The sequence below is a fragment of the Aquarana catesbeiana genome, linkage group LG05 (genome assembly GCF_042186555.1).
Source record: "Aquarana catesbeiana isolate 2022-GZ linkage group LG05, ASM4218655v1, whole genome shotgun sequence".
NCBI lineage: Eukaryota > Metazoa > Chordata > Amphibia > Anura > Ranidae > Aquarana > Aquarana catesbeiana.
The window spans coordinates 241,631,941-241,656,889 of NC_133328.1; the positions used below are offsets into that span (position 1 = coordinate 241,631,941).

Consider the following 24,949-nt stretch of genomic DNA (forward strand, 5'->3'; position numbering starts at 1 on the left):
CCTCCTCTAGCCAGATTAAGGGCCCAAGGTATAACGATTATAGCGTACCTAGACGATCTGCTCTTGATAGACCAATCTGCTTAGACCAAAGTGGTCACCACGGTCAACTATCTGGAATACCTAGCTTGGATTCTCAACCTAGAGAAATCTTCCTCAAAACCATCAAGGAGATTGGAATACTTGGGTCTGATCATATATACAGTCCAGAAGAGGGTATTCTTACCCCAGGCGAAGATCAGTGCCATAAGGGAGCTGATTCAGGTAGTCAAGGCAAAGGAGAATCCTTCTATTCGACTTTGCATGAGGTTGTTGGGAAAGATGGTGGTTTCATTCAAGGCCGTTCCTTGTGCTCAGTTTCATTCGAGACTGCTGCAAAACAGTATCCTATCGGCTTAGAACAAGAAGGTCCAAGCGTTAAATTTCCTAATGTGTTTGTCTCCAAAGGTGCGCCAGAGCCTCAGTTGGTGGTTGATAACCAAGAATCTGCAAAAGGGAAAATCCTTCCTACCATTTACCTGGAAGGTGGTAACAGAAGCCAGCCTTTCGGATTGGGGAGCAGCCCTGGAAGAGGCGACTATCCAAGGGAAATGGTCCAGATCAGAAATGACCTTGCCCATCAATATTCTAGAGATTCGGGCAACGCGCTTGGCCCTGAGGGCCTGGACGTTCAGGGTACGGAATTATCCTGTCAGGATCCAATCCAACAATGCCACAGCAGTGGCCTATATCAATCGCCAAGGGGGCACGAGAAGTCATGCGGCCCAGAGAGAGGTGAATCATATCCTAACTTGGGCAGAAAACAATATACCTTGCCTATCGGCAGTCTTCATTCCAGGAATAGAGAGTTGGCAAGCAGACTACTTGAGTCGCCAGCAGTTGTTCCCGGGAGAATGGTCTCTTCACCCCGATAGCTTTCTGACAGTATGTCAAAGATGGGGGATTCCAGACGTAGATCTGTTTGCGTCCAGGTTCAACAAGAAGATCGACAACTTTGTGTAAAGAACAAAAGATCCGCTAGCTTGTGGAACAGATGCCTTGGTATTCCCTTGGAATCAGTTTTCACTGATTTTATGCATTCCCTCCTGATCTGCTGCTTCCACGACTTCTTCACAGGATCAAGCAGGAAGGGAAGTCAGTGATTCTTGTGGCCCAGGAGATCTTGGTTTGCAGAGATCATAAAGATGGCGGTAGGGGACCCATGGACCCTACCACCACGTCCAGACCTTCTCTCGCAAGGTCTGGTATTCCATCCCACCTTACAAACGCTAAATTTAACAGTTTAGCTATTGAGACCCACATTCTGAAAAAGCGTGGGCTGTCAGGCTCAGTGTTATCTACCTTAGTTAATGCAAGGAAGCCGCCCTCCAGAATCGTATATTCTAGTCTGAAAGGCATATGTCTCCTGGTGTGAATCCAGGGGTTGGCACCCCAGGAAGTATGTCATGGGTAGAATCCTTGACTTTCTGCAAAAGGGTTTAGAAATGAAGCTGGCCTTGAGTACTATCAAAGGCCAGGTCTCGGCCTTGACGGTATTATCTCTGCGACCACTTGCTTTACATTCTTTGGTTCATAGCTTTTATTCAGGGGGTAACGTGGCTTAATCCTCCGGTTAGGTCACCCCTGAACCCCTGGGACTTGAATTTAGTTCTGTCAGCATTACAGAAACAGCCTTTTGAGCCGATAGGACATATTCCCTTTGTCCTTTTGACAAGGAAACTAGTTTTTCTGGTAGCCATATCTTCTGCAAGAAGGGTATCCGTTTGCTGCTCTTTCTTGTAAAGAAAAAATATATAAATGCAACGCTAAACAAAAATTCAAAAATGAACTAACACAATATATATTAGTAACATATATGTGACAACTGATCCTTCAGCGTGATAAAAATAACAACCACATGGGAAAAGTGGGAGGGGTAAACCTCATTGGCTAAAAATAATGTTCATAACAAAATTAAAGTTCATCAACTTAAGCAGCATAATCTTTTCGGTGTCAAAAAGGGAGAGCGTGTGTGGTAGGTACACCTAAATCGCATGAGTGGTCTTCATGTATTGAAAATCCACAGGAAAAAATGGAAGGAGCAAATACGCTTACCAGAAAAGGTGGACACGTTCACTGTATGGCTAAGTGTCATTCAGGCTTGTGGATCCACCGATCCGGATAGATGCTTGCGAAGAAGCGTTAGTGGTAGATTCGAATGGTTCCTTTTGAGGCGACCGTGGACAGCTGTAGGGAACATCTAATTTTCAAAGGATGGATGGGTTCACCTTCACAACAGATGGATGGCTGGAGAATGTGGCTTTCACAACTGCAATCAACAGGTGGCCTGGAGCAGACCAAAAAAAAATATTTTTTTTCATTTTTTTTTTTTTATTTTTTCATTTTGTTCACATTGTCACTACACTGTTGATGCTGGCTGCTATTCTATTCAGATGTTTTTCATAGTAGCGCAACGTTATTTGGTTATTTTTTGACTTTCTTGTAAAGAGCCATATTTAATTATTCACAAGAATAAGGTAGTATTGTGTCCTCATCCTAACTTTCTACTGAAGGTAGTGTCAAGTTTTCATTTAAACCAGGATATTGTTCTATCTTAATTTTTTTTCAGAACCCGGTTCTACGGAAGAAGAGTCACTACATTCTCTTGATGTGGTGAGAGCAGTCAGTCTACTTGAAGGCGACTGCTCAGATTCAAAAAACGGATGTTTTGTTTGTATTGCCTGAAGGACCTAAAAGAGGACAGGCAGCATTGAAATCTACTATTTCTAAATGGATTTGACAAGTAATTGTTCAAGCTTATAGCTTAAAGACATAGATTCCACGTTTTTCAAATCAAAGCACACTCCACAAGGGCTGTTAGTGCTTCGTGGGCAGTGCATCACCAAGGCTCCATGGCTCAAATCTGCAAGGCCACAACTTGGTCTTCAGTCCATACATTTACCAAATTCTATCAGGAGATGTAAAAAGTCATGAGGATATTGCCTTTGGGCGCAGTGTGCTGCAGGCTGCAGTATAAATTCTCTCATCTCATGGTCCCCTAATTTTTGTTTTGTCTCCCTCCCTTCAGTTGGCATTGCTCTGGGACATCCCACATAGTAATTTACTATGGCTCTGTGTCCCGTGTCCTTTAATCCTTTTCTTTGATGTACATCTCTTCTGTCTGTCATTCTCGGAGTGGATTAGAGATTTTGCTCCCTAACCATATAGTTGGTTTATATTTTCCACTCACTCCACTGCATATAAATATTTAAGAATATATTGCCCTTTTTTTTTTTTTTTTTTTTTTTAAACTTTACATATTAACTTTAATTATACACCACAATGAAAATAATCATTAGTTGCAGCCCTAAAATGATCTTTTCACTTCTGGATTATGGCCCCAACAGTGCTCACTGGAGCATTCAGTAATGTAGAAATCCTTCTGTGACCATTGCCATCAGTATGTTTTACAACAATAAGGTTGTGAAGGTCTTTAGAGAGCTCTTTGCTTTTACCCATCATGAAATATTTCTTGTGTAACACCTTGGTAATGACACCTCCTTTTTTTTTTTTTTTTTTTTTTTTTTTTTTTTTTTTTTTTTTTTATAGGCCATCAGTTGAGATGAACCAGCTGATATTAATTTGCACTGACAAGGGGCAAGATTTCTTTGTAATCACTGATAGCTTTCAGCTGGTGTCTTGGCTTTCCATGCCTTTTTTGCACCTCCCCTTTTTTTCATTTTATTATACAACTTAATTTCTGACTGTATTTGTTTTGGTTTCTTTGTATGCATGGCTTGCATCGGTTGTTACCGACCCATGTGGTGAAAATTTCATGTCAAAAGCACCTTTGGGGCTCATGCCCACGGGCGTTTTAAAAAAACAAGCTGTAAAGCTAGTAGCGATGCCAGGAAAAAAGCGCCATTAATGCGATTTTATCCGCATTTTGCATTGGCGTCAATGCACGTTTAGCCGCGCTAGCTTTCAGACGCGTTTCTCTGTCCTCTATTCAAAATCAGTGGTTCCCTATGGGAGCCCATTGTTTTGAATGTAAGTCAGATCAAGATGATCCGACTTGCAGTGCGACTTGTGTGCTGAGAATCTTTGAAGAGGAACTCTGCCAAAATGTAAAAAAAATTTTAGCATGAGGTTTTCTCCCCAAGATCCATACCAGACCCTTATCCTTTTTATTTATTTTTTTATTTTTTAAGGTTAATGGGTTGGGGTACGATGTACCCCATACTCCTTCACCTAGGGTGTGGCCTGGATCAGATTCCGATAAGCCGCCGCCCGCAGACCCCGACATCCACCGGGCACGGGTTATCGGGAAGAGGCCCTTGTCCTCATCAACGTGGGGACAGTGTGCTTTTGGGGGGTGCAGAGCCCACCCCCCCATGTTGAGGGCATGTGGCCTGGTATGGTCTGGGGGGGGGTGAACGCTCGCTCGCCACCCCCCTTTCCTGACCTTCCGGGCTACGTGCTTGGATAAAGGTCTGGTATGGATCTTGGGGGGGACCCCCCAAAGCATTTTTTTTTTTTTACGTTGGGGTTCCCCTTGAGATCCATACCAGACCAAAGGGTCTGGTATCATCTTGGGGGGGGGGGGGGACCTCAGGCAATTTTTTTTTTTTCTTACATTTTTTGCCAGGGTTCCCTTTCAAGAATCTCAGCACATAAGTCGGATCATCTTGGTGCGACTTCTATTCAAATCAATGTGCTCCCATAGGTTCTGAATAGAGAGAGAAATGCTGGACGAGGCTTAATGCTGTGTATACACCGTTAAGGCTTGTTAAATCGCGTTTAACACATTTTTTTCCGGCGTCTGGCATTTTTACAGCTCTAGCGCTGGAGCCTCAGAACGCGCTGGTCCCTGGTGTGTGGTGTGTTTTTAAGCCCCCCAAAAAAAAAAAAGAGACTCTCCTGGAAGTTTGGCCGCCTCCTCCTTCCACCACAACCGGGCCATTCAGAAAGCGCAGCACGCTTTGCTCATGTGCAGTAGGGAACTGGCTGTGAAGCCACAAGGCTTCACTGCTGGTTTCCCTTACGAGGAGTGGCGGCTGCAGCACCTGAGAGCCGATGGACAAATTGGCTGGGGTGCTGACATTGTGGGATCTCTGGACAGGTAAGTGTTCTAATGTTAAAAGTCAGCAGCTGCAGTAAAGCTACTGACATTTTTTATTTTTGGAGGCATGGGGGGGGTTTAAGAGCTCCGCTTTTAATGCATAGAACAAGAGAACATCTTCAGCCTTGACAACCACTAAGCACATTTTTCCATGATTCTTTAAAGATCCTATACAATTTTACAAGTATTTTAGCACATCAAATAAGACTTGTCTTTTGCCCTGCAGCTGTCAGAAATTCAGCAACTACTAGAAATTTTTGCTTGTATCAGTTAAATTACAAGGTCATCCTCTGTCATAACGGAATTGTAATTTATACAAATACAGGATCATTAAAACACCACAAGGTGCCTATACTTTACCTTTACCAACATTATTAGTTTGTACAGTTAAAAACCTATTCACATGTCCTGTGCCTTGTAGTTCAAATGTGATGCATTTTATGGAACCGTTTTGTGAGATATTAATTCCTATGGAAGATGCCATTTTCAAGAAATTGCTGCAAAGATGCAGCAATTAGCGCCGTAATAAAATTTGAAAATATTACTTGAACCTTGAATGTGACATATTGTATACTTTTGGCTCATATAAAGTTCTTTTTTTTTTTTTTTTTTTTTTTTTTTATACTTTTTCAAGCTGCTTACCTAATGTAGAATTTTTTTCAGAAGTGTCTGATACCTTGCAACACTTCCAGCTATAGTATATTGTAACTATTTCCATACTATGGTAATAACTTTAATTTTGTGCACCATCTAAAATTCTCTAGGACCCATGAGCTTGTGAACAGATTTATCAAAATTGTTTGCATTTGTACAATTTTCCTTAACCAGTAACATTTTCTTTATAAGTTTACCATTAATTTTAAGTTTTTTTTTTATTTTCTAGGGGTTACAAGTGATGTGAACATGAGTGATACCCTTGAATTTGGAATTGATGATGACCTGGAAGGCTGGTAGGTTGTTTATTTGATGGTTTTTAGAATGCCTCAAATGCCATTCATGCAATCTTGCATGCAGTATTTTCATAACTGTGTGGAATCTTCATTTCCTAAGTGTACAAGACATAGACTACTCGGTTCTAAACTCATCACGAGTATCGGCACCCCCACAGTGCAGCATGCGCGCCTGCTAACCCAATCCCACGTATAGCTACGACGGCTCGCGGGATCGTGCAGACCTGCCGGTGTAAAATGACGGTGGCTGGTCGGCAAGCAGTTAAATAGTTCGTTTGGAGCAACATGTTCGCACAAAACTACACTGAACAGATGCAGTGGCTGGGAGTACTGTATAAACAGTATGTAGCCTTAGCTTCATACAATATAAATCTCTATGTTCCTACATTGGTATTGGGAGCTTCCCATCCTACTCCAAAAAAAAAAATTGAGTCGACTGAGTGGTACTCAGCCATTCACAGGGAGCTTTGCATTTTATAAATGAATACAAAACTTCCTCTGGCTGAGGCAGAGATCATGATGTCATCCGCCCGCCTCTCTGCCTCAGCCAATCAAAAGAAGCTTTGTATTCATTTTAGGAATACAAAGCCCACTCTAAAAGGCAGAGCAGCTCAAAGAATCAGCTGGATATAAGAGGTCAGTCTTTTGAATGGAGCACTAGTGAACAGATGAGATGTTCCCTATGGAATTTATGTAAGAAGCATGTCATTATACCACTTTTTTGTGAGTACAATATCTTTTAACAAATGACCCTGTAGTGCGAAGGAATCAAGAGCCAAAGGAACTGTAGTATAGACCATTTCAGTATCAGAAATAGGTAAGCTTCACCAATGAAATTGGAAGAAATGGCCGCACACCACTGTAGATCAAAATCCTTCTTATTTGGACATCCCAAAAACTACAGGAATCAGAATTCTGGGTAGACGCGTTTTGCACACTTCATGTGCGCTTGCAGTCATTATCATTAAGCTTCACCAATGCTGCCCTCTATCTTCCCCGAGATATCTTCAAAACAAACATACACAAAAACAAGGGCGCAAAGGCCTTGTGCATTACCAAATCAAATTTTATAAAGGAAAGCCAATGAGTGCATACTTGCAATGATAAAGAGGCTAAAACAGCGATTTAAACAAGACCCACTTGGCAGGGTGATCCTAATGGAAATGGCTAGCGCCACAACCCAGGCGTCATTCCGGCCCTCACCAGCTCTATACAAAAAATAAAAGGCGGACCTGAAACTGAGTCAGATGAAAATAGGGGGGGGTGCAAAAATTTCAATTAATAACCATAATATAAAGTTATGTGTACCGGCTTATAAAAACGAGCATCCAAAAAAAAGCTGATGCTTCACAAACCTTTTTTTATATAACCAATAATATAACAAGCTTGAGTGGTAAAACTACAAGGGTTCCAAAAACATGGAAGTCCCAAAATTGATAAAAAGATTAATAGTCATTGGACTCCTATATTCTAGATTCTGAGGAGAGTTAAGACGCTTAATTTGAATAATATATTTACACAAAAAGGAAGTGTAAAAACTGTCTCTGTCTGTCTGTCTGTCTATTATCTAATCATTAAAATACTTGTCCCTTTAAATACGTAATCAATTTTGAACTAAGAACCCACCTAGAGCCAATATCTTAGATTTGCAACCGGTCAGTACATCCTAAATCAATCAATTGGTCAATGAATGTTATATAGATGTGGAAAAGCTAGTAGTCTTATTATAGACCATCCTACATGGTCTACTGAGGTGAGTTGCACTACTACTCCTAATACTTGTGCTACGATTAATACTGGTCTCTTATATGAAATCCTCCACCTGCATACTTGATCCTATTCCGACCCATTTATTTAAATCTTGCTTTAGTTCTCTATGCCCCGTTATTCTCAATATCATAAATGACTCCCTTAGCACCAGTTTTGTACCAACAATCCTCAAAACAGTCACTATCACCCCAGTACCAAAAAAAACTCAGCATGGCTCTGGACGACTTAAATAACTTTCACCCAATAGCTAACTTTCTGTAAGGGCTTACCTTGGTTGGAGTCCATATTGCAGAGATGTATGCTCACCCTTATAAATACACACAGCACTCGGTAACAAGGTAAGAAGCTACCTGAGTTGTGAATCTGTGCACGGGGGCTTTAACAGGAAACTGCCAAGGGATAGTTGAGGTAAAGCTGTAGTCAAGGATTCCGGAAGACAGGATAAACTAAAAACTGAGCCAGGGTCAGAAGCCGGGGTCAGTCTTGGAACACTAACAGAAAACAGGAACACTTGGTGACCATGAACTGACCATGCCCTCATAGGCAGTGTTTTATACCCAGCTGATTGGATAAACTGCCTTAGCTGAACCAGGAGTGACAGGTACAATCAGAGTATCACCCTCGGTACTTCATGCAGAACTAGGCATAGCTGGAAAGCAGGCTGAATAGAGAACTAAAGTGTGGCTCAGAGGTAAAGCAACAGGAGCAGGAAGGTTATGGGTTCTATACCACCTTGAGCCACTTGGGGTGTGACCGTACCTGGCTGTCTGTGTGGCACGGTAGGGACCGTGACACTTGCCCTTCCTTGCCAAGATCTTTGAGTGGGTTGTGACATCTTGGCTACATAACCTTATGCCTGACTCTAAATAACCTATTTGAACCCCTCCAATCTGGATTTCGGCAATTGCACAGCACAGAAACTGCCTTGGTCAAAGTCACTAATGACTGTTAGCTTCTGATTCCAGCTCACTAACTATTCTTATACTACTGGATCTTTATTCTGCCTTTTGATACTGTAGACCACAATTTTTACTCTCACCTTGAAACCATATTTGGAGCCTCAAAACTGGCTCTGAAATAAATTAAGTCATATCTTACTGTCACTTTGTTTCTCTTGGTGGATTCCTGTTTGAAGTTGGTCCAGTTAAGTACGGTGTCCCTCAGGGCTCAATCTTGGGTCCTTTTTTTTTTTTTTTTTTTTTTTTCCTTTATAGCATTTACATGTTTCCACTTGGCCAATTGCTTAGATTTCATGGCCTCAATTATCACTTGCTGATGACACTCGGATATACGTCCACACTAAACTGGTTTCTACTTTTGGCTGCTTCTCTCCTATCTTAACTATATTCATGATGTACAAACTTGGATGGCCCATAATTTCCTTCAATTAAACTGTGACAAGACTGAAGTCATGCTTATTGGCACCCCCCCCCCCCATCAATTATGTAAGGCCAGTCCTGATAGCCTATCTATAGATGGCACTGTACTTGAGCTTCAGCCGAAATTGAAAAATCTAGAGGTGATATTTGATGCCAGTTTAAGATTTGATCCACATGTACAAAATGTTGTCAGCAGATCTATTTTTTCCACTTGCAAAATATTGCTTGGCTATGTCCTATGCCATCATACACTGTAGTTCTAAAGCTGATGCATACAGTTGTGTTTTCCCGACTGCAATTTTCTACTCGCTGGTGTATCTAAATACACTATAGACTACAATATGTACAAAATTTTGCAGCCAGAATCCTGACTAGGTCTGATACAAGTGATCATATTACCCTTATCCTGGAGTCCTTGCACTGGCTACCTGTCTGGTTTTACTTAGACTTTAAGATCCTCTTGCTCGCCTACAAAGCTCTTCATGGCTTGGCAACCTATTTATCTGTTTGACCTTTTTATCAACTTCATCCTCCTATTCCCTCCACTCCTCAAATTCTTCTTCTGGTCTGCTGTTCTTCTGTGGTGTCCCCTCTATTTATCTACACTCAATGAGAGACAGATCCTTCTCCTGCTATGCTCCACAACTCTGGAATTCACGTCCAAAGCGCTTCAGAGAGTCATCATTTATTATTATTATTATTATTATATATTATTATTATTATTATATATTATTATTATAATTTATTATTATTAATAATAATAATAATAATATTATACGATGGGGGATCATCCCAGGTACCACATGCGAAGGGCAAAAATGACCTTCAAACCATAGCATGGATTTCAAGATCCTCAATGAGCCCTCTAGATATTAAAGAACCTAAACGATGAATCCAAAGGGCTTCCCGACTTTAGGCCTTTCTATATTTCCTACCAGCATCGAAATCCCCTGTGATCACTTCAATGCCAAACACTCAGAGACCATCATTTTATTCCTATTGTGTTTGTTTTAGGGGGACCAAGTGTTTATCATACCCTTGTAAAATATTACTCTTATGTTCCCCAAAACATACGTTTGGTATGACCAATATGTAGGAGGCCACAGTGGCAGAGAAGGCCATAGATGGCGTACTGTGATCCACAGTTAACGAACTGTCGAATTTGAACCTTCCCATCCGTACCTGTGACCTTCCTTCCCTTTTTTTTCCTTCCCCTTTCGCTTCCCTTTTCCCTCCTTTCCTTTTTTCCTTTTTTCCTTCCCTCCCTTCCTTTTTTTTTTGCCTTCCCTTCCTTCCTTTTTTTTGCCCTTCCTTCCTTCCTTCCTTCCTTCCTTCCTTCCTTCCTTCCTTCCTTCCTTCCTTCCTTCCTTCCTTCCTTCCTTCCTTCCTTCCTTCCTTCCTTCCTTCCTTCCTTCCTTCCTTCCTTCCTTCCTTCCTTCCTTCCTTCCCTCCCATTTTTTTTTTTTTTTTTGCCTTCCCTCCCTTCTTTTTTTTTTTTTTTTTTTTTGCCTTCCCTCCCTTCTTTTTTTTTTTTTTTTTTTTTTTTTTTTTTTTTCCTTCCCTCCCTTCCTTTCCTGTGCCACATGTATTTACAAGCACCACAGCTGGCTACGCCACATCTAAAATTTCCTTTTTGATCAAAAAGGGGACATAGGGGTGTGAGGTTTGTGTTCTTCTGGGGTCTGACCCTGCTGGAAGCAATATAACGTCTTTAGGCTTCATAAAGATGATACTAGGTCTATTAGAAATGTTATCCGCATGCAGCTGCATACACAACACGGTGTTGCACAGAAAATGCACGGGGGTGCCATAAACTCTTAATGGCACCCCCACATGCTGGAAAATGCAGGGAAAAAAGGTGCAGGGACCTTTTTCCCTGTAGGAAACGCAGGCACAGCAGCCCAGCTAAATGGATGAGCTACTGTGTCTGCACAAATGCAATGTGAAGCGCCACATAGATGTGAACTGACCTTTTTGAAGCCCAAGTCCAGAAATTCACTTTTGCAGTATGGCCTTATTAGCAAACTGAAATAACTTTCAGGTGTGCAAATAAAAGGGGGGGGGTATTTTAAAGCGTTTAAGATCATGTTACTAATGGATCAAGATTTTGTAATTTTTTTTTATCCTTTGGCGACTTGTATGTTTTACGAACCATTCTGAATCTTCTTAATCCTACAATACAGGACATAGTCAAATTCAGGCATAAATGGGTTATAGGCAGTTACTTTCAGGTGATTAGAAACTGGCAAGAGACTGTGGAGACCCCATATAACCCCTCCTGCTCCCAGCAATCATCATTTCTTTGCTGGTGGCTTTAGGTGTTTGATGTATCCCCTCTGAGTGTATTGTACATGTGAGTGCCACTTTCTGAAATTCTTCAATTAACTCTTCTTGCTGTGTTGTGGCCACAGCAGCATCTTGTGCAGATTCCAGATTGATACCGCAAGGCAAGCACTTTAGGGACTGCAACATGACCCTGGCCTATAAAGTTGATTCAGCCATTGGTTTCTGCATTAGGGCCCACATTGGCAAGTGGTGTAGCCAAAAGGGTGCTATACAGGTCCAGCGCAGAGATGATCCGTACCAGTGTGACCCAGTCCCTGAAGGCACCCTCCCCTAAGGGGGGGGTATGCCCTTCTGAGGTGGGTGAATTCAGAAGTATTGTGGGTGAATCCCTGTGCTCCCTTGTGTGGAACCGCTGACCAGGAGCATAAAAACCGCTGCCCTCAGGTGCCTCACTGCTCCCAGGATAGGGTTCTTCTGTAGTCCTGCACTGGGAATGGGTGCCCCAGCTGTCCTCCATGTCCCCCTTCCCCTTTCTTGGACATCAAAGTTGTCAAGTACTTGAGAATCTGAGCATTCCATATAGAATCCACCAGGTCAGTCATTGCCACTCTTCAATAAGGGGATTTTCTGGCTTTGCTGCATATCAAGGATGCTTTATTTGTACTTTCCCACGTCTCCTCCGCATCAATGTTTTCTGATTTTAGCCCTGGGTGAGCAACATTTTTCATTTGTGGTGCTCCCATTTAGCCTGTCCATGGCCCCTCGAGTGTTCATAAAGGTCTTAGCCCCTGTCTTTGCCTTACTGTTGTTAGCTCATTCTGCCCAGATTCTGTCCTGCGACATTCAGCAGAAGGCTCAATTTTTGCAGACTTTAAGTTGGGTGATCGACCTCCAAAAATCTGCATTGACTCCTACTCATTGCTTGGAGTACCTAGGACTTGTCTTGGACATTGCAAAAATTTGGTCGCTGAGGTCTGACAAGTACTCTACTGCCTCGTCCTCGACCCTCGGTTTGATTTTGCATTAAGGTCCTGGGCTGATGATCGTCTGTCCTCATTTGAGATGCTGCTGTATGGCCATTTTCTGGGAGTAAAAAATTGGCAACCAAATTTTCTCTGTCCCTAGCAGCTGGACTAAAGTGGACCCTAAACCTGCAAGAGTTTTGGGACATTTACCTGAGATGGGGAATGCCAGACATGGATTTCCTGGTGTTCTAGATTCAACCACAAGGGCGCTTGCACTAAATGTGCTGGTAAGCCCTTGTGATTTCTTTATGGTTTTCCTTCCTTCCTTCCGATTTGACCTTGTCTGCTTCATCCAGATTGAGTATGAAGCAATTCCAGTGATAACTTACAAATATCAAGTTTGGATTGTTACTCTGGCTTCTGGGAGATGTTCCATGGCTGTTAACACACTGACCAGATTTACTGTCTCAGGGTCTTGTGTTCCATCCTGCTTCTTGGTTGTTTGCTTTGATGGCCTGGCGGTGATGTCTGAGTCCTGGCCATCGGTCATCCCTAAGCTTTAAGGTGTCTAAAAATCAACTTCTTGGAAGGTCTATTACTGCACCTGGAAGACTTCTTTTACATGATGTAAATGATGTAAACAGAGGAGGTTTAGTCCTTGGCAAAACTCTGTGGGATGTGTCTTGCCTTTTCTTCAGTTGGGGCTGGATCAGCGGTTGGCCTTGAATTTGATCAAGGGTCAATATCAGCCTTGTCTATCCTTTCAATGGCAACTGGTATGCACTCCCTAGTGAAGACTTTGTCATGGTCTGGGATCAGACTTGGAGGCCAATGGTTGTAGCAATAGAGGGATTCATGCAGTAGTCAGCTGGCTGAATGCACAAGCAGATTTCCCCACCTAGTGGATAACACATGCTCACCCAAGGCTCAGGGTCTAAGCGCACTCTGGTCTTCACTGGTGCTCCGGAGGGAGGAGATGTGTTTTGCTGTGTGCCAATGCCAGGTCATGGTCCTCTGGATTGCCCCAGCAGGAGAGTGGTAAGCGTGGGGTCGGGCAGCGAATAAAGCAGATAGGGAACACGCAGCAGCATAGTAAATTAAAGGTCTATAACAAGTAGTAGTTGGAAGGGATCAGGTGGAAGCGTAGTTGAACAAGCCAAGGTGTCAGGACCCGGGTCTGAACCTTCGACATCTGCTGTGTATAGCAATATCTCTTCTTACTGAGATGCTGGACAGCTCCAAATACCTTGAATGATCTTGCCTTTACCTTTGTACCCTTTGCTCATCCCATGAACTTCTTATTTTAGCCTTGCCTTTGCACTTCCTGTTTTGCCAGATTATTGTGCTCTCTCCAGCCTATAACTCGCTCTTGTCACTCTTGCTGCCGTCCTCCTCTCCACTACCACTTCTTGCTAACCTTTTGGTGTGTTCCTCGACTATGCTTCTACTTGATCCCAACTTGCGACCACTTGTTACTGACCTTTTGGCTTGTTTACTGACTATGCTTCTGCTTGATCCTTATCTGCTATTTCTGCTGCTGGACCCTGGCTTGCTGACCTCCTTGGTGGTGTGATTCGGAGGACGTGACCTGGTACTAACACGCAGCAAAACCCATCGCCACCATCGGCTCTGGTAAACATCAGTTGGTGCTTAGACGACACAGCTCAGATGAGCCTGTCATCTGCCAGGGTGACCTGCTGCTGCATTTAACCAGCTGTTTGGTTTGGTGGTAACCTCTCTACTGCTTTAGCTACTGGACATGGCATAAATAGGAAGTTCATGGGAGGAGCAAAGAATTCAAGGTTAACCAGAAACAACATGCAAAGTAAGGTTAACTAAGGAATTGGGCAGGGAGGCGGCACAGTGAGAAGAGAGACAGCCAGGCACAACTGAGGCTCCATGTTCAGGGCTCACAAAGTTCCTTGAGCGCTATAAACTGTCGCCATATAAGGGGGTATACAAATCCTGGAGGATGTGAAATGGGCTAGAACCCAGTGCGGCCGCCAACCACTGGAAAAATGGATAACAAAAATCAAGAACAAAGAAGCAGTGCTCTATGGGTGAAGCATAAGTACTTGTGGACTGTTGGCCACGTAAAAAGTTAATTTATTGTACTTCAGAAAAATAAATGTCAGTGATAAAAGCCTGCAAGGGTTGCAGAGACAATCATAAAACCATATAACCAATGTGGATGCTTCTGTAAAATGTTCTTAAAAGAAACGGTACTACTGTAACATCCGGGGAGGGATTAACATCAACCAATCAGCTTTGAATATGGAAAGGTGATGTGATCCATTTCAATAACCATGGAAATCCGGTAGTTAAAGAGGGGTGGTTGTGTCGCAACTTTTTACCTCTGGCTGGCAGTCAGACTCAGCTGGTGTTCGAGGTGAAAATCACAGTAGCGGAGGACCCTTATGGACAGTAGTCGGCTGACAGTAGTCGGGCACACAGGATGACGTTGGTGTCACATCGGAAGTGAAGGGAAATGGGATACCCGTCTTGCCGTGGCTTACATGTTTTGCGTGCATGCGATTTTTCAGTCATTTTCACCTCGAACACCAGCTGAGTCTGACTGCCAGCCAGAGGTAAAAGGTTATGACACAACCACCCCTCTTTAACTACTGGATTTCCATGGTTATTAAAAATGGCTTATCGCATCACTTTCCATATTCAAAGCTGATTGGTTGATGTTAATCCCTCCCTACCCGGATGTTAAAGTGGTACTGTTTTCTTTTAATATTATTTTACATTAGCATCCACAATGGTTATATGTTTTTATGATTGCCTCTGTAACCTGTGCAGGGTTTTATCATTGACAGTTTTGTTTTTTTGAAGTGCAATAAATAAACTTTTTTACTTGGCCAACAGTCCACAAGTACTTATGTTTCACCCATAGGGCGCTGCTTCTTTGTTCTTAATCCAGCATCAGGTATGACTCATATTGTACCCCCCCCCCCCCCCCCCCCCCAGATGCTGTCTAGTGGAGCTCGAATCTGGTTCTTGGAGTAAAGTACAGGACACCTTCCCCTCTTTGGTCCTTGCTTGCTACAGAGCTGAGGATTGCTGGGAACGGAAGAAGTTGTATGGGGGCGTCCTTTTGGTTTTTTTTTTGCATGTGTCCACATTAAGGTAACTGCCCATTATCGGGTCTGGGTGGTTAATCTCTCCAAATGCACTGCACTAATGATTAATTTCCCACAAGCCTCGATATCTGGAATTCAATCTAGGTATGGTTTTGCTTGGCGGGGGGAACGTTATCATACTTGGGCTTTAAATTGGCCCCATCCCTTCATAAGTTGTACTATACCAATTACCCACAGGTGTTCTCCCGCATCAGGCAATTATTGCACACCTGGGCCCCATATCATATCTCCTTTTTCAGCAGGGTCCATGCTTTTTAAGATGTCTATTCTTAAAACTATTACTCTATTTTAGGGCTCTCCCCTTATGTCTCCCGCCAGATGATTGATTTGATACAAAGAGATGTGAATAAATTCATTTGGCATGGGGGAAAAAAAGCCTTGCCTAGGCAAGATGATGGTGTGTAGACCATGGGCGGGTTAGGTTTGCCAAATCTTCGGCTTTACTATCTTTCGGCCAGGTTGGTTCAATTGGCACAGTGGCACGCCCCCACACCCCAGCCCATATCCCTTGGTTCCGCTTTAAACGTATTTCCATTGTCCCCCTACTACATTCCGGGCTTATTATGGTCAGTATATCCCCTCTCAATCTTGTGGTGAGCCAACCACTTCGATTGTGGTAATTTTTTATTTAAACAAATATTTTCACTGCCCCCCCCCAAACCTAGGCTGGCTTCATTTCTGGGGGACCCTACTTTCCCTCCCCACGAGACTTTTATTGGATTCAGAGTGACCTGGTTACCCTGGATTCATTGATGAAGGGCAGCGCATTTTGATCTTTCTCCTCCTTCCAGTCGAGCTTTTCCCTTCCCAGAACAGAATTTTATAAATTCTTGCAGGTTAGGCACTTTTTTGCCACCCATTTCGGCTTGGACGGACCTAGCACGAATGCCACTTTTGAGCGTCTGCATGTCCTCTTCAAGAGAGAGACGTGTACAATTTCTACTATGTACGGTTACCTTAATGGGAAATGTCTCCCAGCAAAGTCCTCAGCGATGCTCGGCTGGGAGGAGGAGACGGGCCAGGAAATATCCCCTGAGGACTGGTTAGATATGATTTCTAATATTAAAGAATTTAAGAAAAAACAGTGCAGTGCTGGACAAATATTACAAGTGAAAAAGAATTGTGAAAAAATTGGTTCAAAAAATTAAGTATAAACTAAACAACAATATTAATAAATAATAGTGACTAATAAATAATTCATCCAATCCAAAGTCCATAAGTGATAAAAAACAAATGCAATAAAGGCAAATAAAAGATCTAAATATGGTGTAGGTGAAATCCAGAGATTATTCCATATGGAAATCTTGATCCATTATCCACCGCCAGTGCTGCCCACCCCCTGGTGATAAAGTAGTAAAGGCTTACCAGAGAGCCTGCGACCGCCCTTATTCAGGGGGGTCAAAACGGGCTTAGTAGTGTGAGATGAACTTCAAGGGATGTACCATAAGAGACTTTATAGGGAATCTCGCCAGCTTCCTTCCTAGGCAACTCCACAGCAACAACAGGGTGCCAATCCAGAAGATGTAGTCCCAAAGACGCTTCTTATGTGGCGATCGATGTTTGTTCCCAGAGAGACCAGGCAGAGATGAGCCATGTATCCCAAAAAGAAAAGAGGGGGGACTCTAGTAGTGCAGATAAGCCACAACTGCATTTTATTATGTAAAATACAGATAGGTAAAAAATATATAAAGCATAAAAACCCAGCAGGGACAGCGTATAAACTCAGCTGTTTTAAAATGTAATCGCGCATGCGCGATGTGTGCTAGCGTTGAGACCCTACGGCCGTTTCGTCACAACTGACGTCATCAGGGGTACGCAACCGCGCACGCGCCTTATAAACTAAAGCGATGCGCTATAAAGCACCACCATTGGCTAACTAAAACGGAGCTGATGCTTAAATATTTAATAGCACAAACGCATAGTGATTGGGTGCCCCACCTCCAGTCTCTACTAACCATTCTGTTGGCTTACAAAGAATTGCTCTTTTAACCTATTAAGAAAATAACCAAGCAATATACATGAATGGATTGCAATCCAACCTATGCCATCTAGTGGCGAAATTAAATACAGCCCAAAGTATACAGATTAATAAATAAATAATACACTTAAAATACAAAAGAAGAAAAATCACTACAGATGTGAAAACGAAAAGGCCAGTAGGTTAATAACACCCTAGCCATAGACGGGGAAGGGAGGGGGAATACAAAAAACAAAAAATTATTCTAGTAGGTGTCAGTAGAAAAATTAGGACAAAAATTCCTCCTATAGTAAAGTGCAAAGAAAATAGCAATATAAGGAATTTTTGTCCTAATTTTTCTACTGACACCTACTAGAATACTTTTTTGTTTTTTGTATCCCCTCCCTCCCCTTCCGCGTCTATGGCTAGGGTGTTATTAACCTACTGGCCTTTTCGTTTTCACATCTGTAGTGCTTTTTCTTCTTTTGTATTCTAAGTGTATTATTTATTTATTAATCTGTATACTTTGGGCAGTATTTCATTTCACCACTAGATGGCATAGGTTGGATGGCAATCCATTCATGTATATTGCTTGGTTATTTTCTTAATAGGTTAAAGAGCAATTCTTTGTAAGCCAACAGAATGGGTGCCCCACCTCCAGACTCTACTAACCAATCACTATGTGTTTGTGCTATTAATTATTTAAGCATCAGCTCCGTTTTAGTTAGCCAATGGTGGCGCTTTATAGCGCATCGCTTGGGTTTATAAGGTGCATGCGCGGTTGCGTACCCCTGATGACGTCAGTTGTGACGAAACGGCCGTAGGGTCTCAACGCTAGCACGCATCGCGCATGCGCGATTTCATTTTAAAACAGCAGAGGAGTTTATATGCTGTCCCTGCTGGGTTTTTATGCTTTATATATTTTTTACTTATCTGTATTTTACGTAATAAATGCAGTTGTGTTTTATCTGCACTACTGGAGTCCCCCCTCTTTTCTCTTTGGGATATGTTGCTCATCTCTGCCTGGTCTCTCTGGGAACAAACATCAATCGCCACATAAGAAGCGTCTTTGGGACTACATCTTCTGGTTTGGCGCCCTGTTGTTGCTGTGGAGTCACCCAGGAAGGAAGCTGGCGAGAGTCTCTATAGAGTCTCTTATGGTACATCCCTTGAAGTCCATCTCACACTACTAAGCCTGTTTTGACCCCCCTGAATAAGGGCGGTCGCAGGCTCTCTGGTAAGCCTTTACTACTTTATCACCAGGTGGTGGGCAGCACTGGCGGTGGATTATGGATCAAGATTTCCATATGGAATAATCTCTGGATTTCACCTACACCATATTTAGAACTTTTATTTGCCTTTATTAGTGGGACTGCTTTAGCAGTCCCACTATTGTTATTCGATTTTATTTATTTTTATTAGTGGGACTGCTTTAGCAGTCCCACTATTGTTATTCGATTTTATTTATTTTTATTATTCCGTACGTTTTTTTGGCTCTGCGTAACTTCTGCATACTTTTAGCTATTAAAACCATTCGACTATTAAAATGTTCGTCTCTTTTAGCTGATGATGGGACTTTTTCAACTTTTTTTCTACCATTTATACTTTTTAAAATATTAAGCTTTTTATCACTTTTTTTTTAACATTGAAGTCAATGGGAGCATGCTTCAGATCCTTTAAAATCTTCTTCCGCTTCCAAAAGTTTCAGCTCCTTCATACTTTCACCTACAGACGCCAAACAAACTTTAAAATCTGGCTATATCTTTTCAGTTTGATATCTTTTACAGTTTTTGTAAAAAAGCTTTTTGTTTAGAGGTCATTTCAGGAAATTTTAGCCATTAATCAGAATGTACTGTGTTGCTTTTGTTGCCATGGTTACCAAAGCTTCTGTTATACACAGGGGGGGGAGGTGGCTGGAGCATCTCAGCTCTGATTACAGAGCCTGGGGGAGGGGACAGACACACCATGTACTGATTTATAATAGAGGAATATGATGGGGCAGTTTTGATGGTGGCAATATGATGGGGCAGTTTTGAAGGGATAATTCTGATGGGGCAGTTTTGATGGTGGCAATATGATGGGGCAGTTTTGATGGTGGCAATATGATGGGGCAGTTTTGATGGGGACAATTTTTATGGGGCAATTCTGATGGGGCAGTTTTGCTGGGGGTCTTTTAGCAATTCAGCTATTCAGCATTCCCACGCATTTTCCCCAGGAAATGCATTTTCTAGTTAGTGGGAATGCTTTATCAGTCCCACTATTAATATTCGATTTTATTTATTTTTATTATTTCTTTATTCCGTACGTTTTTTGGCTCTGCGTAATGTCTGCATACTTTCAGCTATTAAAACCATTCAACTATTACTGTGAGTACTGAGTGTACTGTGTTGCTTTTGTTGCCATGGTTACCAAAGCTTCTGTTATACACAGGGGGGTGGTGGCTGGAGCATTTCAGCTCTGATTACAGAGCCCGGGGGAGGGGACAGACACACCATGTACTGATTAACCACTTGAGCCCCGGACCATTATGCTGCCTAAGGACCAGAGGTCTTTTTCCAATTTGGCACTGCATCACTTTAACTTTTAATTGTGCGGTCATGCAATGCTGTACCCAAACGAAATTTGCGTCCTTTTCTTCCCACAAATAGAGCTTTCTTTTGATGGCATTTGATCACCTCTGCCGTTTTTATTTTTTGCGCTATAAACGGAAAAAGACCGAAAATTTTGAAAAAAAATGATATTTTCTACTTTTTGTTATAAAAAAAATCCAATAAACTCAATTTTAGTCATACATTTAGGCCAAAATTTATTCGGCCACATGTCTTTGGTAAAAAAAAAGTTAATAAGCGTATATTCATTGGTTTGCGCAAAAGTTATAGCGTCTACAAACTAGGGTACATTTTCTGGAATTTACACAGCTTTTAGTTTATGACTGCCTATGTCATTTCATGAGGTGCTAAAATGGCAGGGCAGTACAAAACCCCCCCAAATGACCCCATTTTGGAAAGTAGACACCCCAAGGAAATTGCTGAGAGGCATGTTGAACCCATTGAATATTTATTTTTTTTGTCCCAAGTGATTGAATAATGACAAAAAAAAAAAAAAAAAAAAATATTTACAAAAAGTTGTCACTAAATGATATATTGCTCACACAGGCCATGGGCCTATGTGGAATTGCACCCCAAAATACATTCAGCTGCTTCTCCTGAGTATGGGGATACCACATGTGTGGGACTTTTTGGGAGCCTAGCCGCGTACGGGGCCCCGAAAACCAATCACCGCCTTCAGGATTTCTAAGGGCATAAATTTTTGATTTAATTCCTCACTACCTATCACAGTTTTGAAGGCCATAAAATGCCCAGATGGCACAAAACCCCCCCAAATGACCCCATTTTGGAAAGTAGACACCCCAAGCTATTTGCTGAGAGGCATGTTGAGTCCATGGAATACTTTCTTTTTTGACACAAGTTGCGGGAAAGTGACAATTTTTTTTTTTTTTGCACAAAGTTGTCACTAAATGATATATTTCTCACACAGGACATGGGCATATGTGGAATTGCACCCCAAAATACATTTAGCTGCTTCTCCTGAGTATGGGGATACCACATGTGTGGGACTTTTTGGGAGCCTAGCCGCATACGGGGCCCCGAAAACCAAGCACCGCCTTCAGGATTTCTAAGGGCGTAATGTTGTGATTTGACTCCTCACTACCTATCACAGTTTTGAAGGCCATAAAATGCCAAGATGGCACAAACCCCCCCCAAATGACCCCATTTTGGAAAGTAGACACCCCAAACTATTTGCTGAGAGGCATGTTGAGTCCATGGAATATTTTATATTTTGACACAAGTTGCGGGAAAGTAACACTTTTTTTTTTTTTTTTTTTTTTTTTTTGCACAAAGTTGTCACTAAATGATATATTGCTCAAACATGCCATGGGCATATGTGGAATTACACCCCAAAATACATTCTGCTGCTTCTCCTGAGTATGGGGATACCACATGTGTGGGACTTTTTGGGAGCCTAGCCGCGTACGGGGCCCCGAAAACCAAGCACCGCCTTCAGGATTTCTAAGGGCATAAATTTTTGATTTCACTCCTCACTTCCTATAACAGTTTTGAAGGCCATAAAATGCCAAGATGGCACAAAACCCCCCCAAATGACTCCATTTTGGAAAGTAGACACCCCAAGCTATTTGCTGAGAGGCATGGTGAGTATTTTGCAGCTCTCATTTGTTTTTGAAAATGAAGAAAGACAAAAAAAATGTATTTTTTTTTTCTTTTTTCAATTTTCGAAAGTTTGTGACAAAAAGTGAGGTCTGCAAAATACTCACTATACCTCTCAGCAAATAGCTTGGGGTGTCTATTTTCCAAAATGGGGTCATTTGGGGGGGGTTGTGCTATCTGGGCATTCCATGGCCTCCGAAACTGTGCTAGGCAGTGAAGAGTGAAATCAAAAATTTACGCCCTTAGAAAGCCTGAAGGCGGGGCTTGTTTTTCGGGGTCCCGTGCGCGGCTAGGCTCCCAAAAAGTCCCACACATGTGGTATCCCCATACTCAGGAGAAGCAACAGAATGTATTTTGGGGTGTAATTTCACATATTCCCATGGCATGTTTGAGCAATATATCATTTAGTGACATCTTTGTGCAAAAAAAAAAAAAAAAAAAAATATTTGTCTCTTTCCCGCAGCTTGTGTCACAATATAAAATATTCCATGGACTCGACATGCCTCTCAGCAAATAGCTTGGGGTGTCTACTTTCCAAAATGGGGTCATTTGGGGGGGGTTTGAACTGTCCTGGCAATTTATGCACAACATTTAGAAGCTTATGTCACACATCACCCACTCTTCTAACCACTTGAAGACAAAGCCCTTTCTGACACTTTTTGATTACATGAAACAATAATTTTTTTTTGCAAGAAAAATACTTTGAACCCCCAAACATTATATATTTTTTTTAAAGCAAATGCCCTACAGATTAAAATGGTGGGTGTTTCATATTTTTTTTTCACACAGTATTTGCGCAGCGATTTTTCAAACGCATTTTTTGGGGAAAAAACACACTTTTTTAAATTTTAATGCACTAAAACACACTATATTGCCCAAATGTTTGATGAAATAAAAAAGATGATCTTAGGCCGAGTACATGGATACCAAACATGACATGCTTTAAAATTGCGCACAAACGCGCAGCGGCGACAAAATAAATACATTTTTAAAAGCCTTTAAAAGCCTTTACAGGTTACCACTTTAGATTTACAGAGGAGGTCTACTGCTAAAATTACTGCCCTTGTTCTGTCCTTCGCGGTGATACCTCACATGCATGGTGCAATTGCTGTTTACATTTGACGCCAGACCGACGCTTGCGTTCGCCTTTGCGCGAGAGCAGGGGGGGACAGGGGTGCTTTTTTTTTTTTTTTTTTTTTTTCTTTTATTATTTTTTTGCTTTTTTATCTTATTTTTAAACTGTTCCTTTCATTTTTATTTTTTTAAAATTAATTTTATTGTTATCTCAGGGAATGTAAATATCCCCTATGATAGCAATAGTTAGTGACAGGTACTCTTTTTTTAAAAAATTGGGCTCTATTAGACCCTAGATCTCTCCTCTGCCCTCAAAGCATCTGATCACACCAAGATCGGTGTGATAAAATGCTTTCCCAATTTCCCAATGGCGCTGTTTACATTCGGCGAAATCTAAGTCATAAAATGCTCGTAGCTTCCGGTTTCTTAGGCCATAGAGATGTTTGGAGCCATTCTGGTCTCTGATCAGCTCTATGGTCAGCTGGCTGAATGACCGGCTGCATTTTCAGGTTCCCTGTTGGGACAGGAAAGCCAGAGAAAAACATGGAAGACGGTGGGGGAGGGGGGGGCATTCCCTCCCACTGCTTGCAAAAGCAGTCTAGAGGCTAATTAGCCACTAGGATTGCTTTTACATGAAAGCCGACCGCTGGCTGAAAAGAATGATACCAAGATGATACCTAAACCTGCAGGCATCATTCTGGTATAACCACTCAAAGTCCAGCAACATACCAGTACGTTGCTGGTCCTTGTTAGGCATATATTGTAAACTTTTTTTTCATGCAGCCTGTGGGCTGAACGAAAAAAAGATATTGATCGGTGGGTATGCCCACCATTAGAATACCTCCCTTCATCCACCCACTTCTAATGATGGGCATACATGCACCATTTATATATGCCGAAGCATGGGGGCATCCTCCCGCAAAAGGCAGGAGCAAATTGCTCCTCCACCCACTGCTGCCCCCACGCTTCGGCATATATGCTGAAGTATGTAACTGTGGTGGTGAAATCACCTCCGACAGCGCTGGAGTCACGGCTTTATATATCGTGGGAGCAAACGCTGTTGCTGTCAAGATAAATAAATCCGCGCTGCAACTGAATGGCGTACCTGCTAAGCAAATGATGGTTAACAATAAAACAAAGTAACATTACAGTATAACAGTAAGACTTACCATACCTGCAAAGCAAATACAAAAAAAAAACATAGTAAAAAATAAAACATTTAACGCAACCTGTGCCTAAAATATATATATGCCGAAGCATGGGGGCATCCTCCCGCAAAAGGCAGGAGCAAATTGCTCCTCCACCCACTGCTGCCCCCACGCTTCGGCATATATGCTGAAGTATGTAACTGTGGTGGTGAAATCACCTCCGACAGCGCTGGAGTCACGGCTTTATATATCGTGGGAGCAAACGCTGTTGCTGTCAAGATAAATAAATCCGCGCTGCAACTGAATGGCGTACCTGCTAAGCAAATGATGGTTAACAATAAAACAAAGTAACATTACAGTATAACAGTAAGACTTACCATACCTGCAAAGCAAATACAAAAAAAAACCATAGTAAAAAATAAAACATTTAACGCAACCTGTGCCTAAAATATATATATATGCCGAAGCATGGGGGCATCCTCCCGCAAAAGGCAGGAGCAAATTGCTCCTCCACCCACTGCTGCCCCCACGCTTCGGCATATATGCTGAAGTATGTAACTGTGGTGGTGAAATCACCTCCGACAGCGCTGGAGTCACGGCTTTAGATATCGTGGGAGCAAACGCTGTTGCTGTCAAGATAAATAAATCCGCGCTGCAACTGAATGGTGTACCTGAAAACAATAAAATGGTTACCAACAAAACAAAGTAAACGGTAAAGTATGAAAAATCTGAAAAGGAAACATGGTAAAACATAATAACAATAAAACATTGCAGAATAGAATAGAGTAAAAAAGAGAAGAACAATAGAGAGAGAATAGAGAGAGAGAGAACAATAAAACAACAACTATTTTTGGTTTTTTTATTTTATATTTTTTTTTGTTTTTATTTTTTTTAATTTTTTTTTAATTTTTTTTTTACACTTTTTTTTAGTAACTTTTAACTTTTGTAAC

At 41.9% G+C, this 24,949-nt stretch overlaps 1 protein-coding gene across 2 annotated transcripts in view; it reads left to right on the top strand.

Moving 5' to 3' along the window:
• OIP5 (Opa interacting protein 5) overlaps positions 1–24,949 on the top strand; it is a 192,481-nt gene that overhangs the window by 39,326 nt on the left and 128,206 nt on the right. For both annotated transcript variants that reach the window (XM_073630643.1, XM_073630642.1), the window contains exon 2: positions 5,982–6,048. In XM_073630643.1, the coding sequence (XP_073486744.1) occupies positions 5,982–6,048 (67 nt within the window). The remainder of the gene's footprint in view (positions 1–5,981; positions 6,049–24,949) is intronic.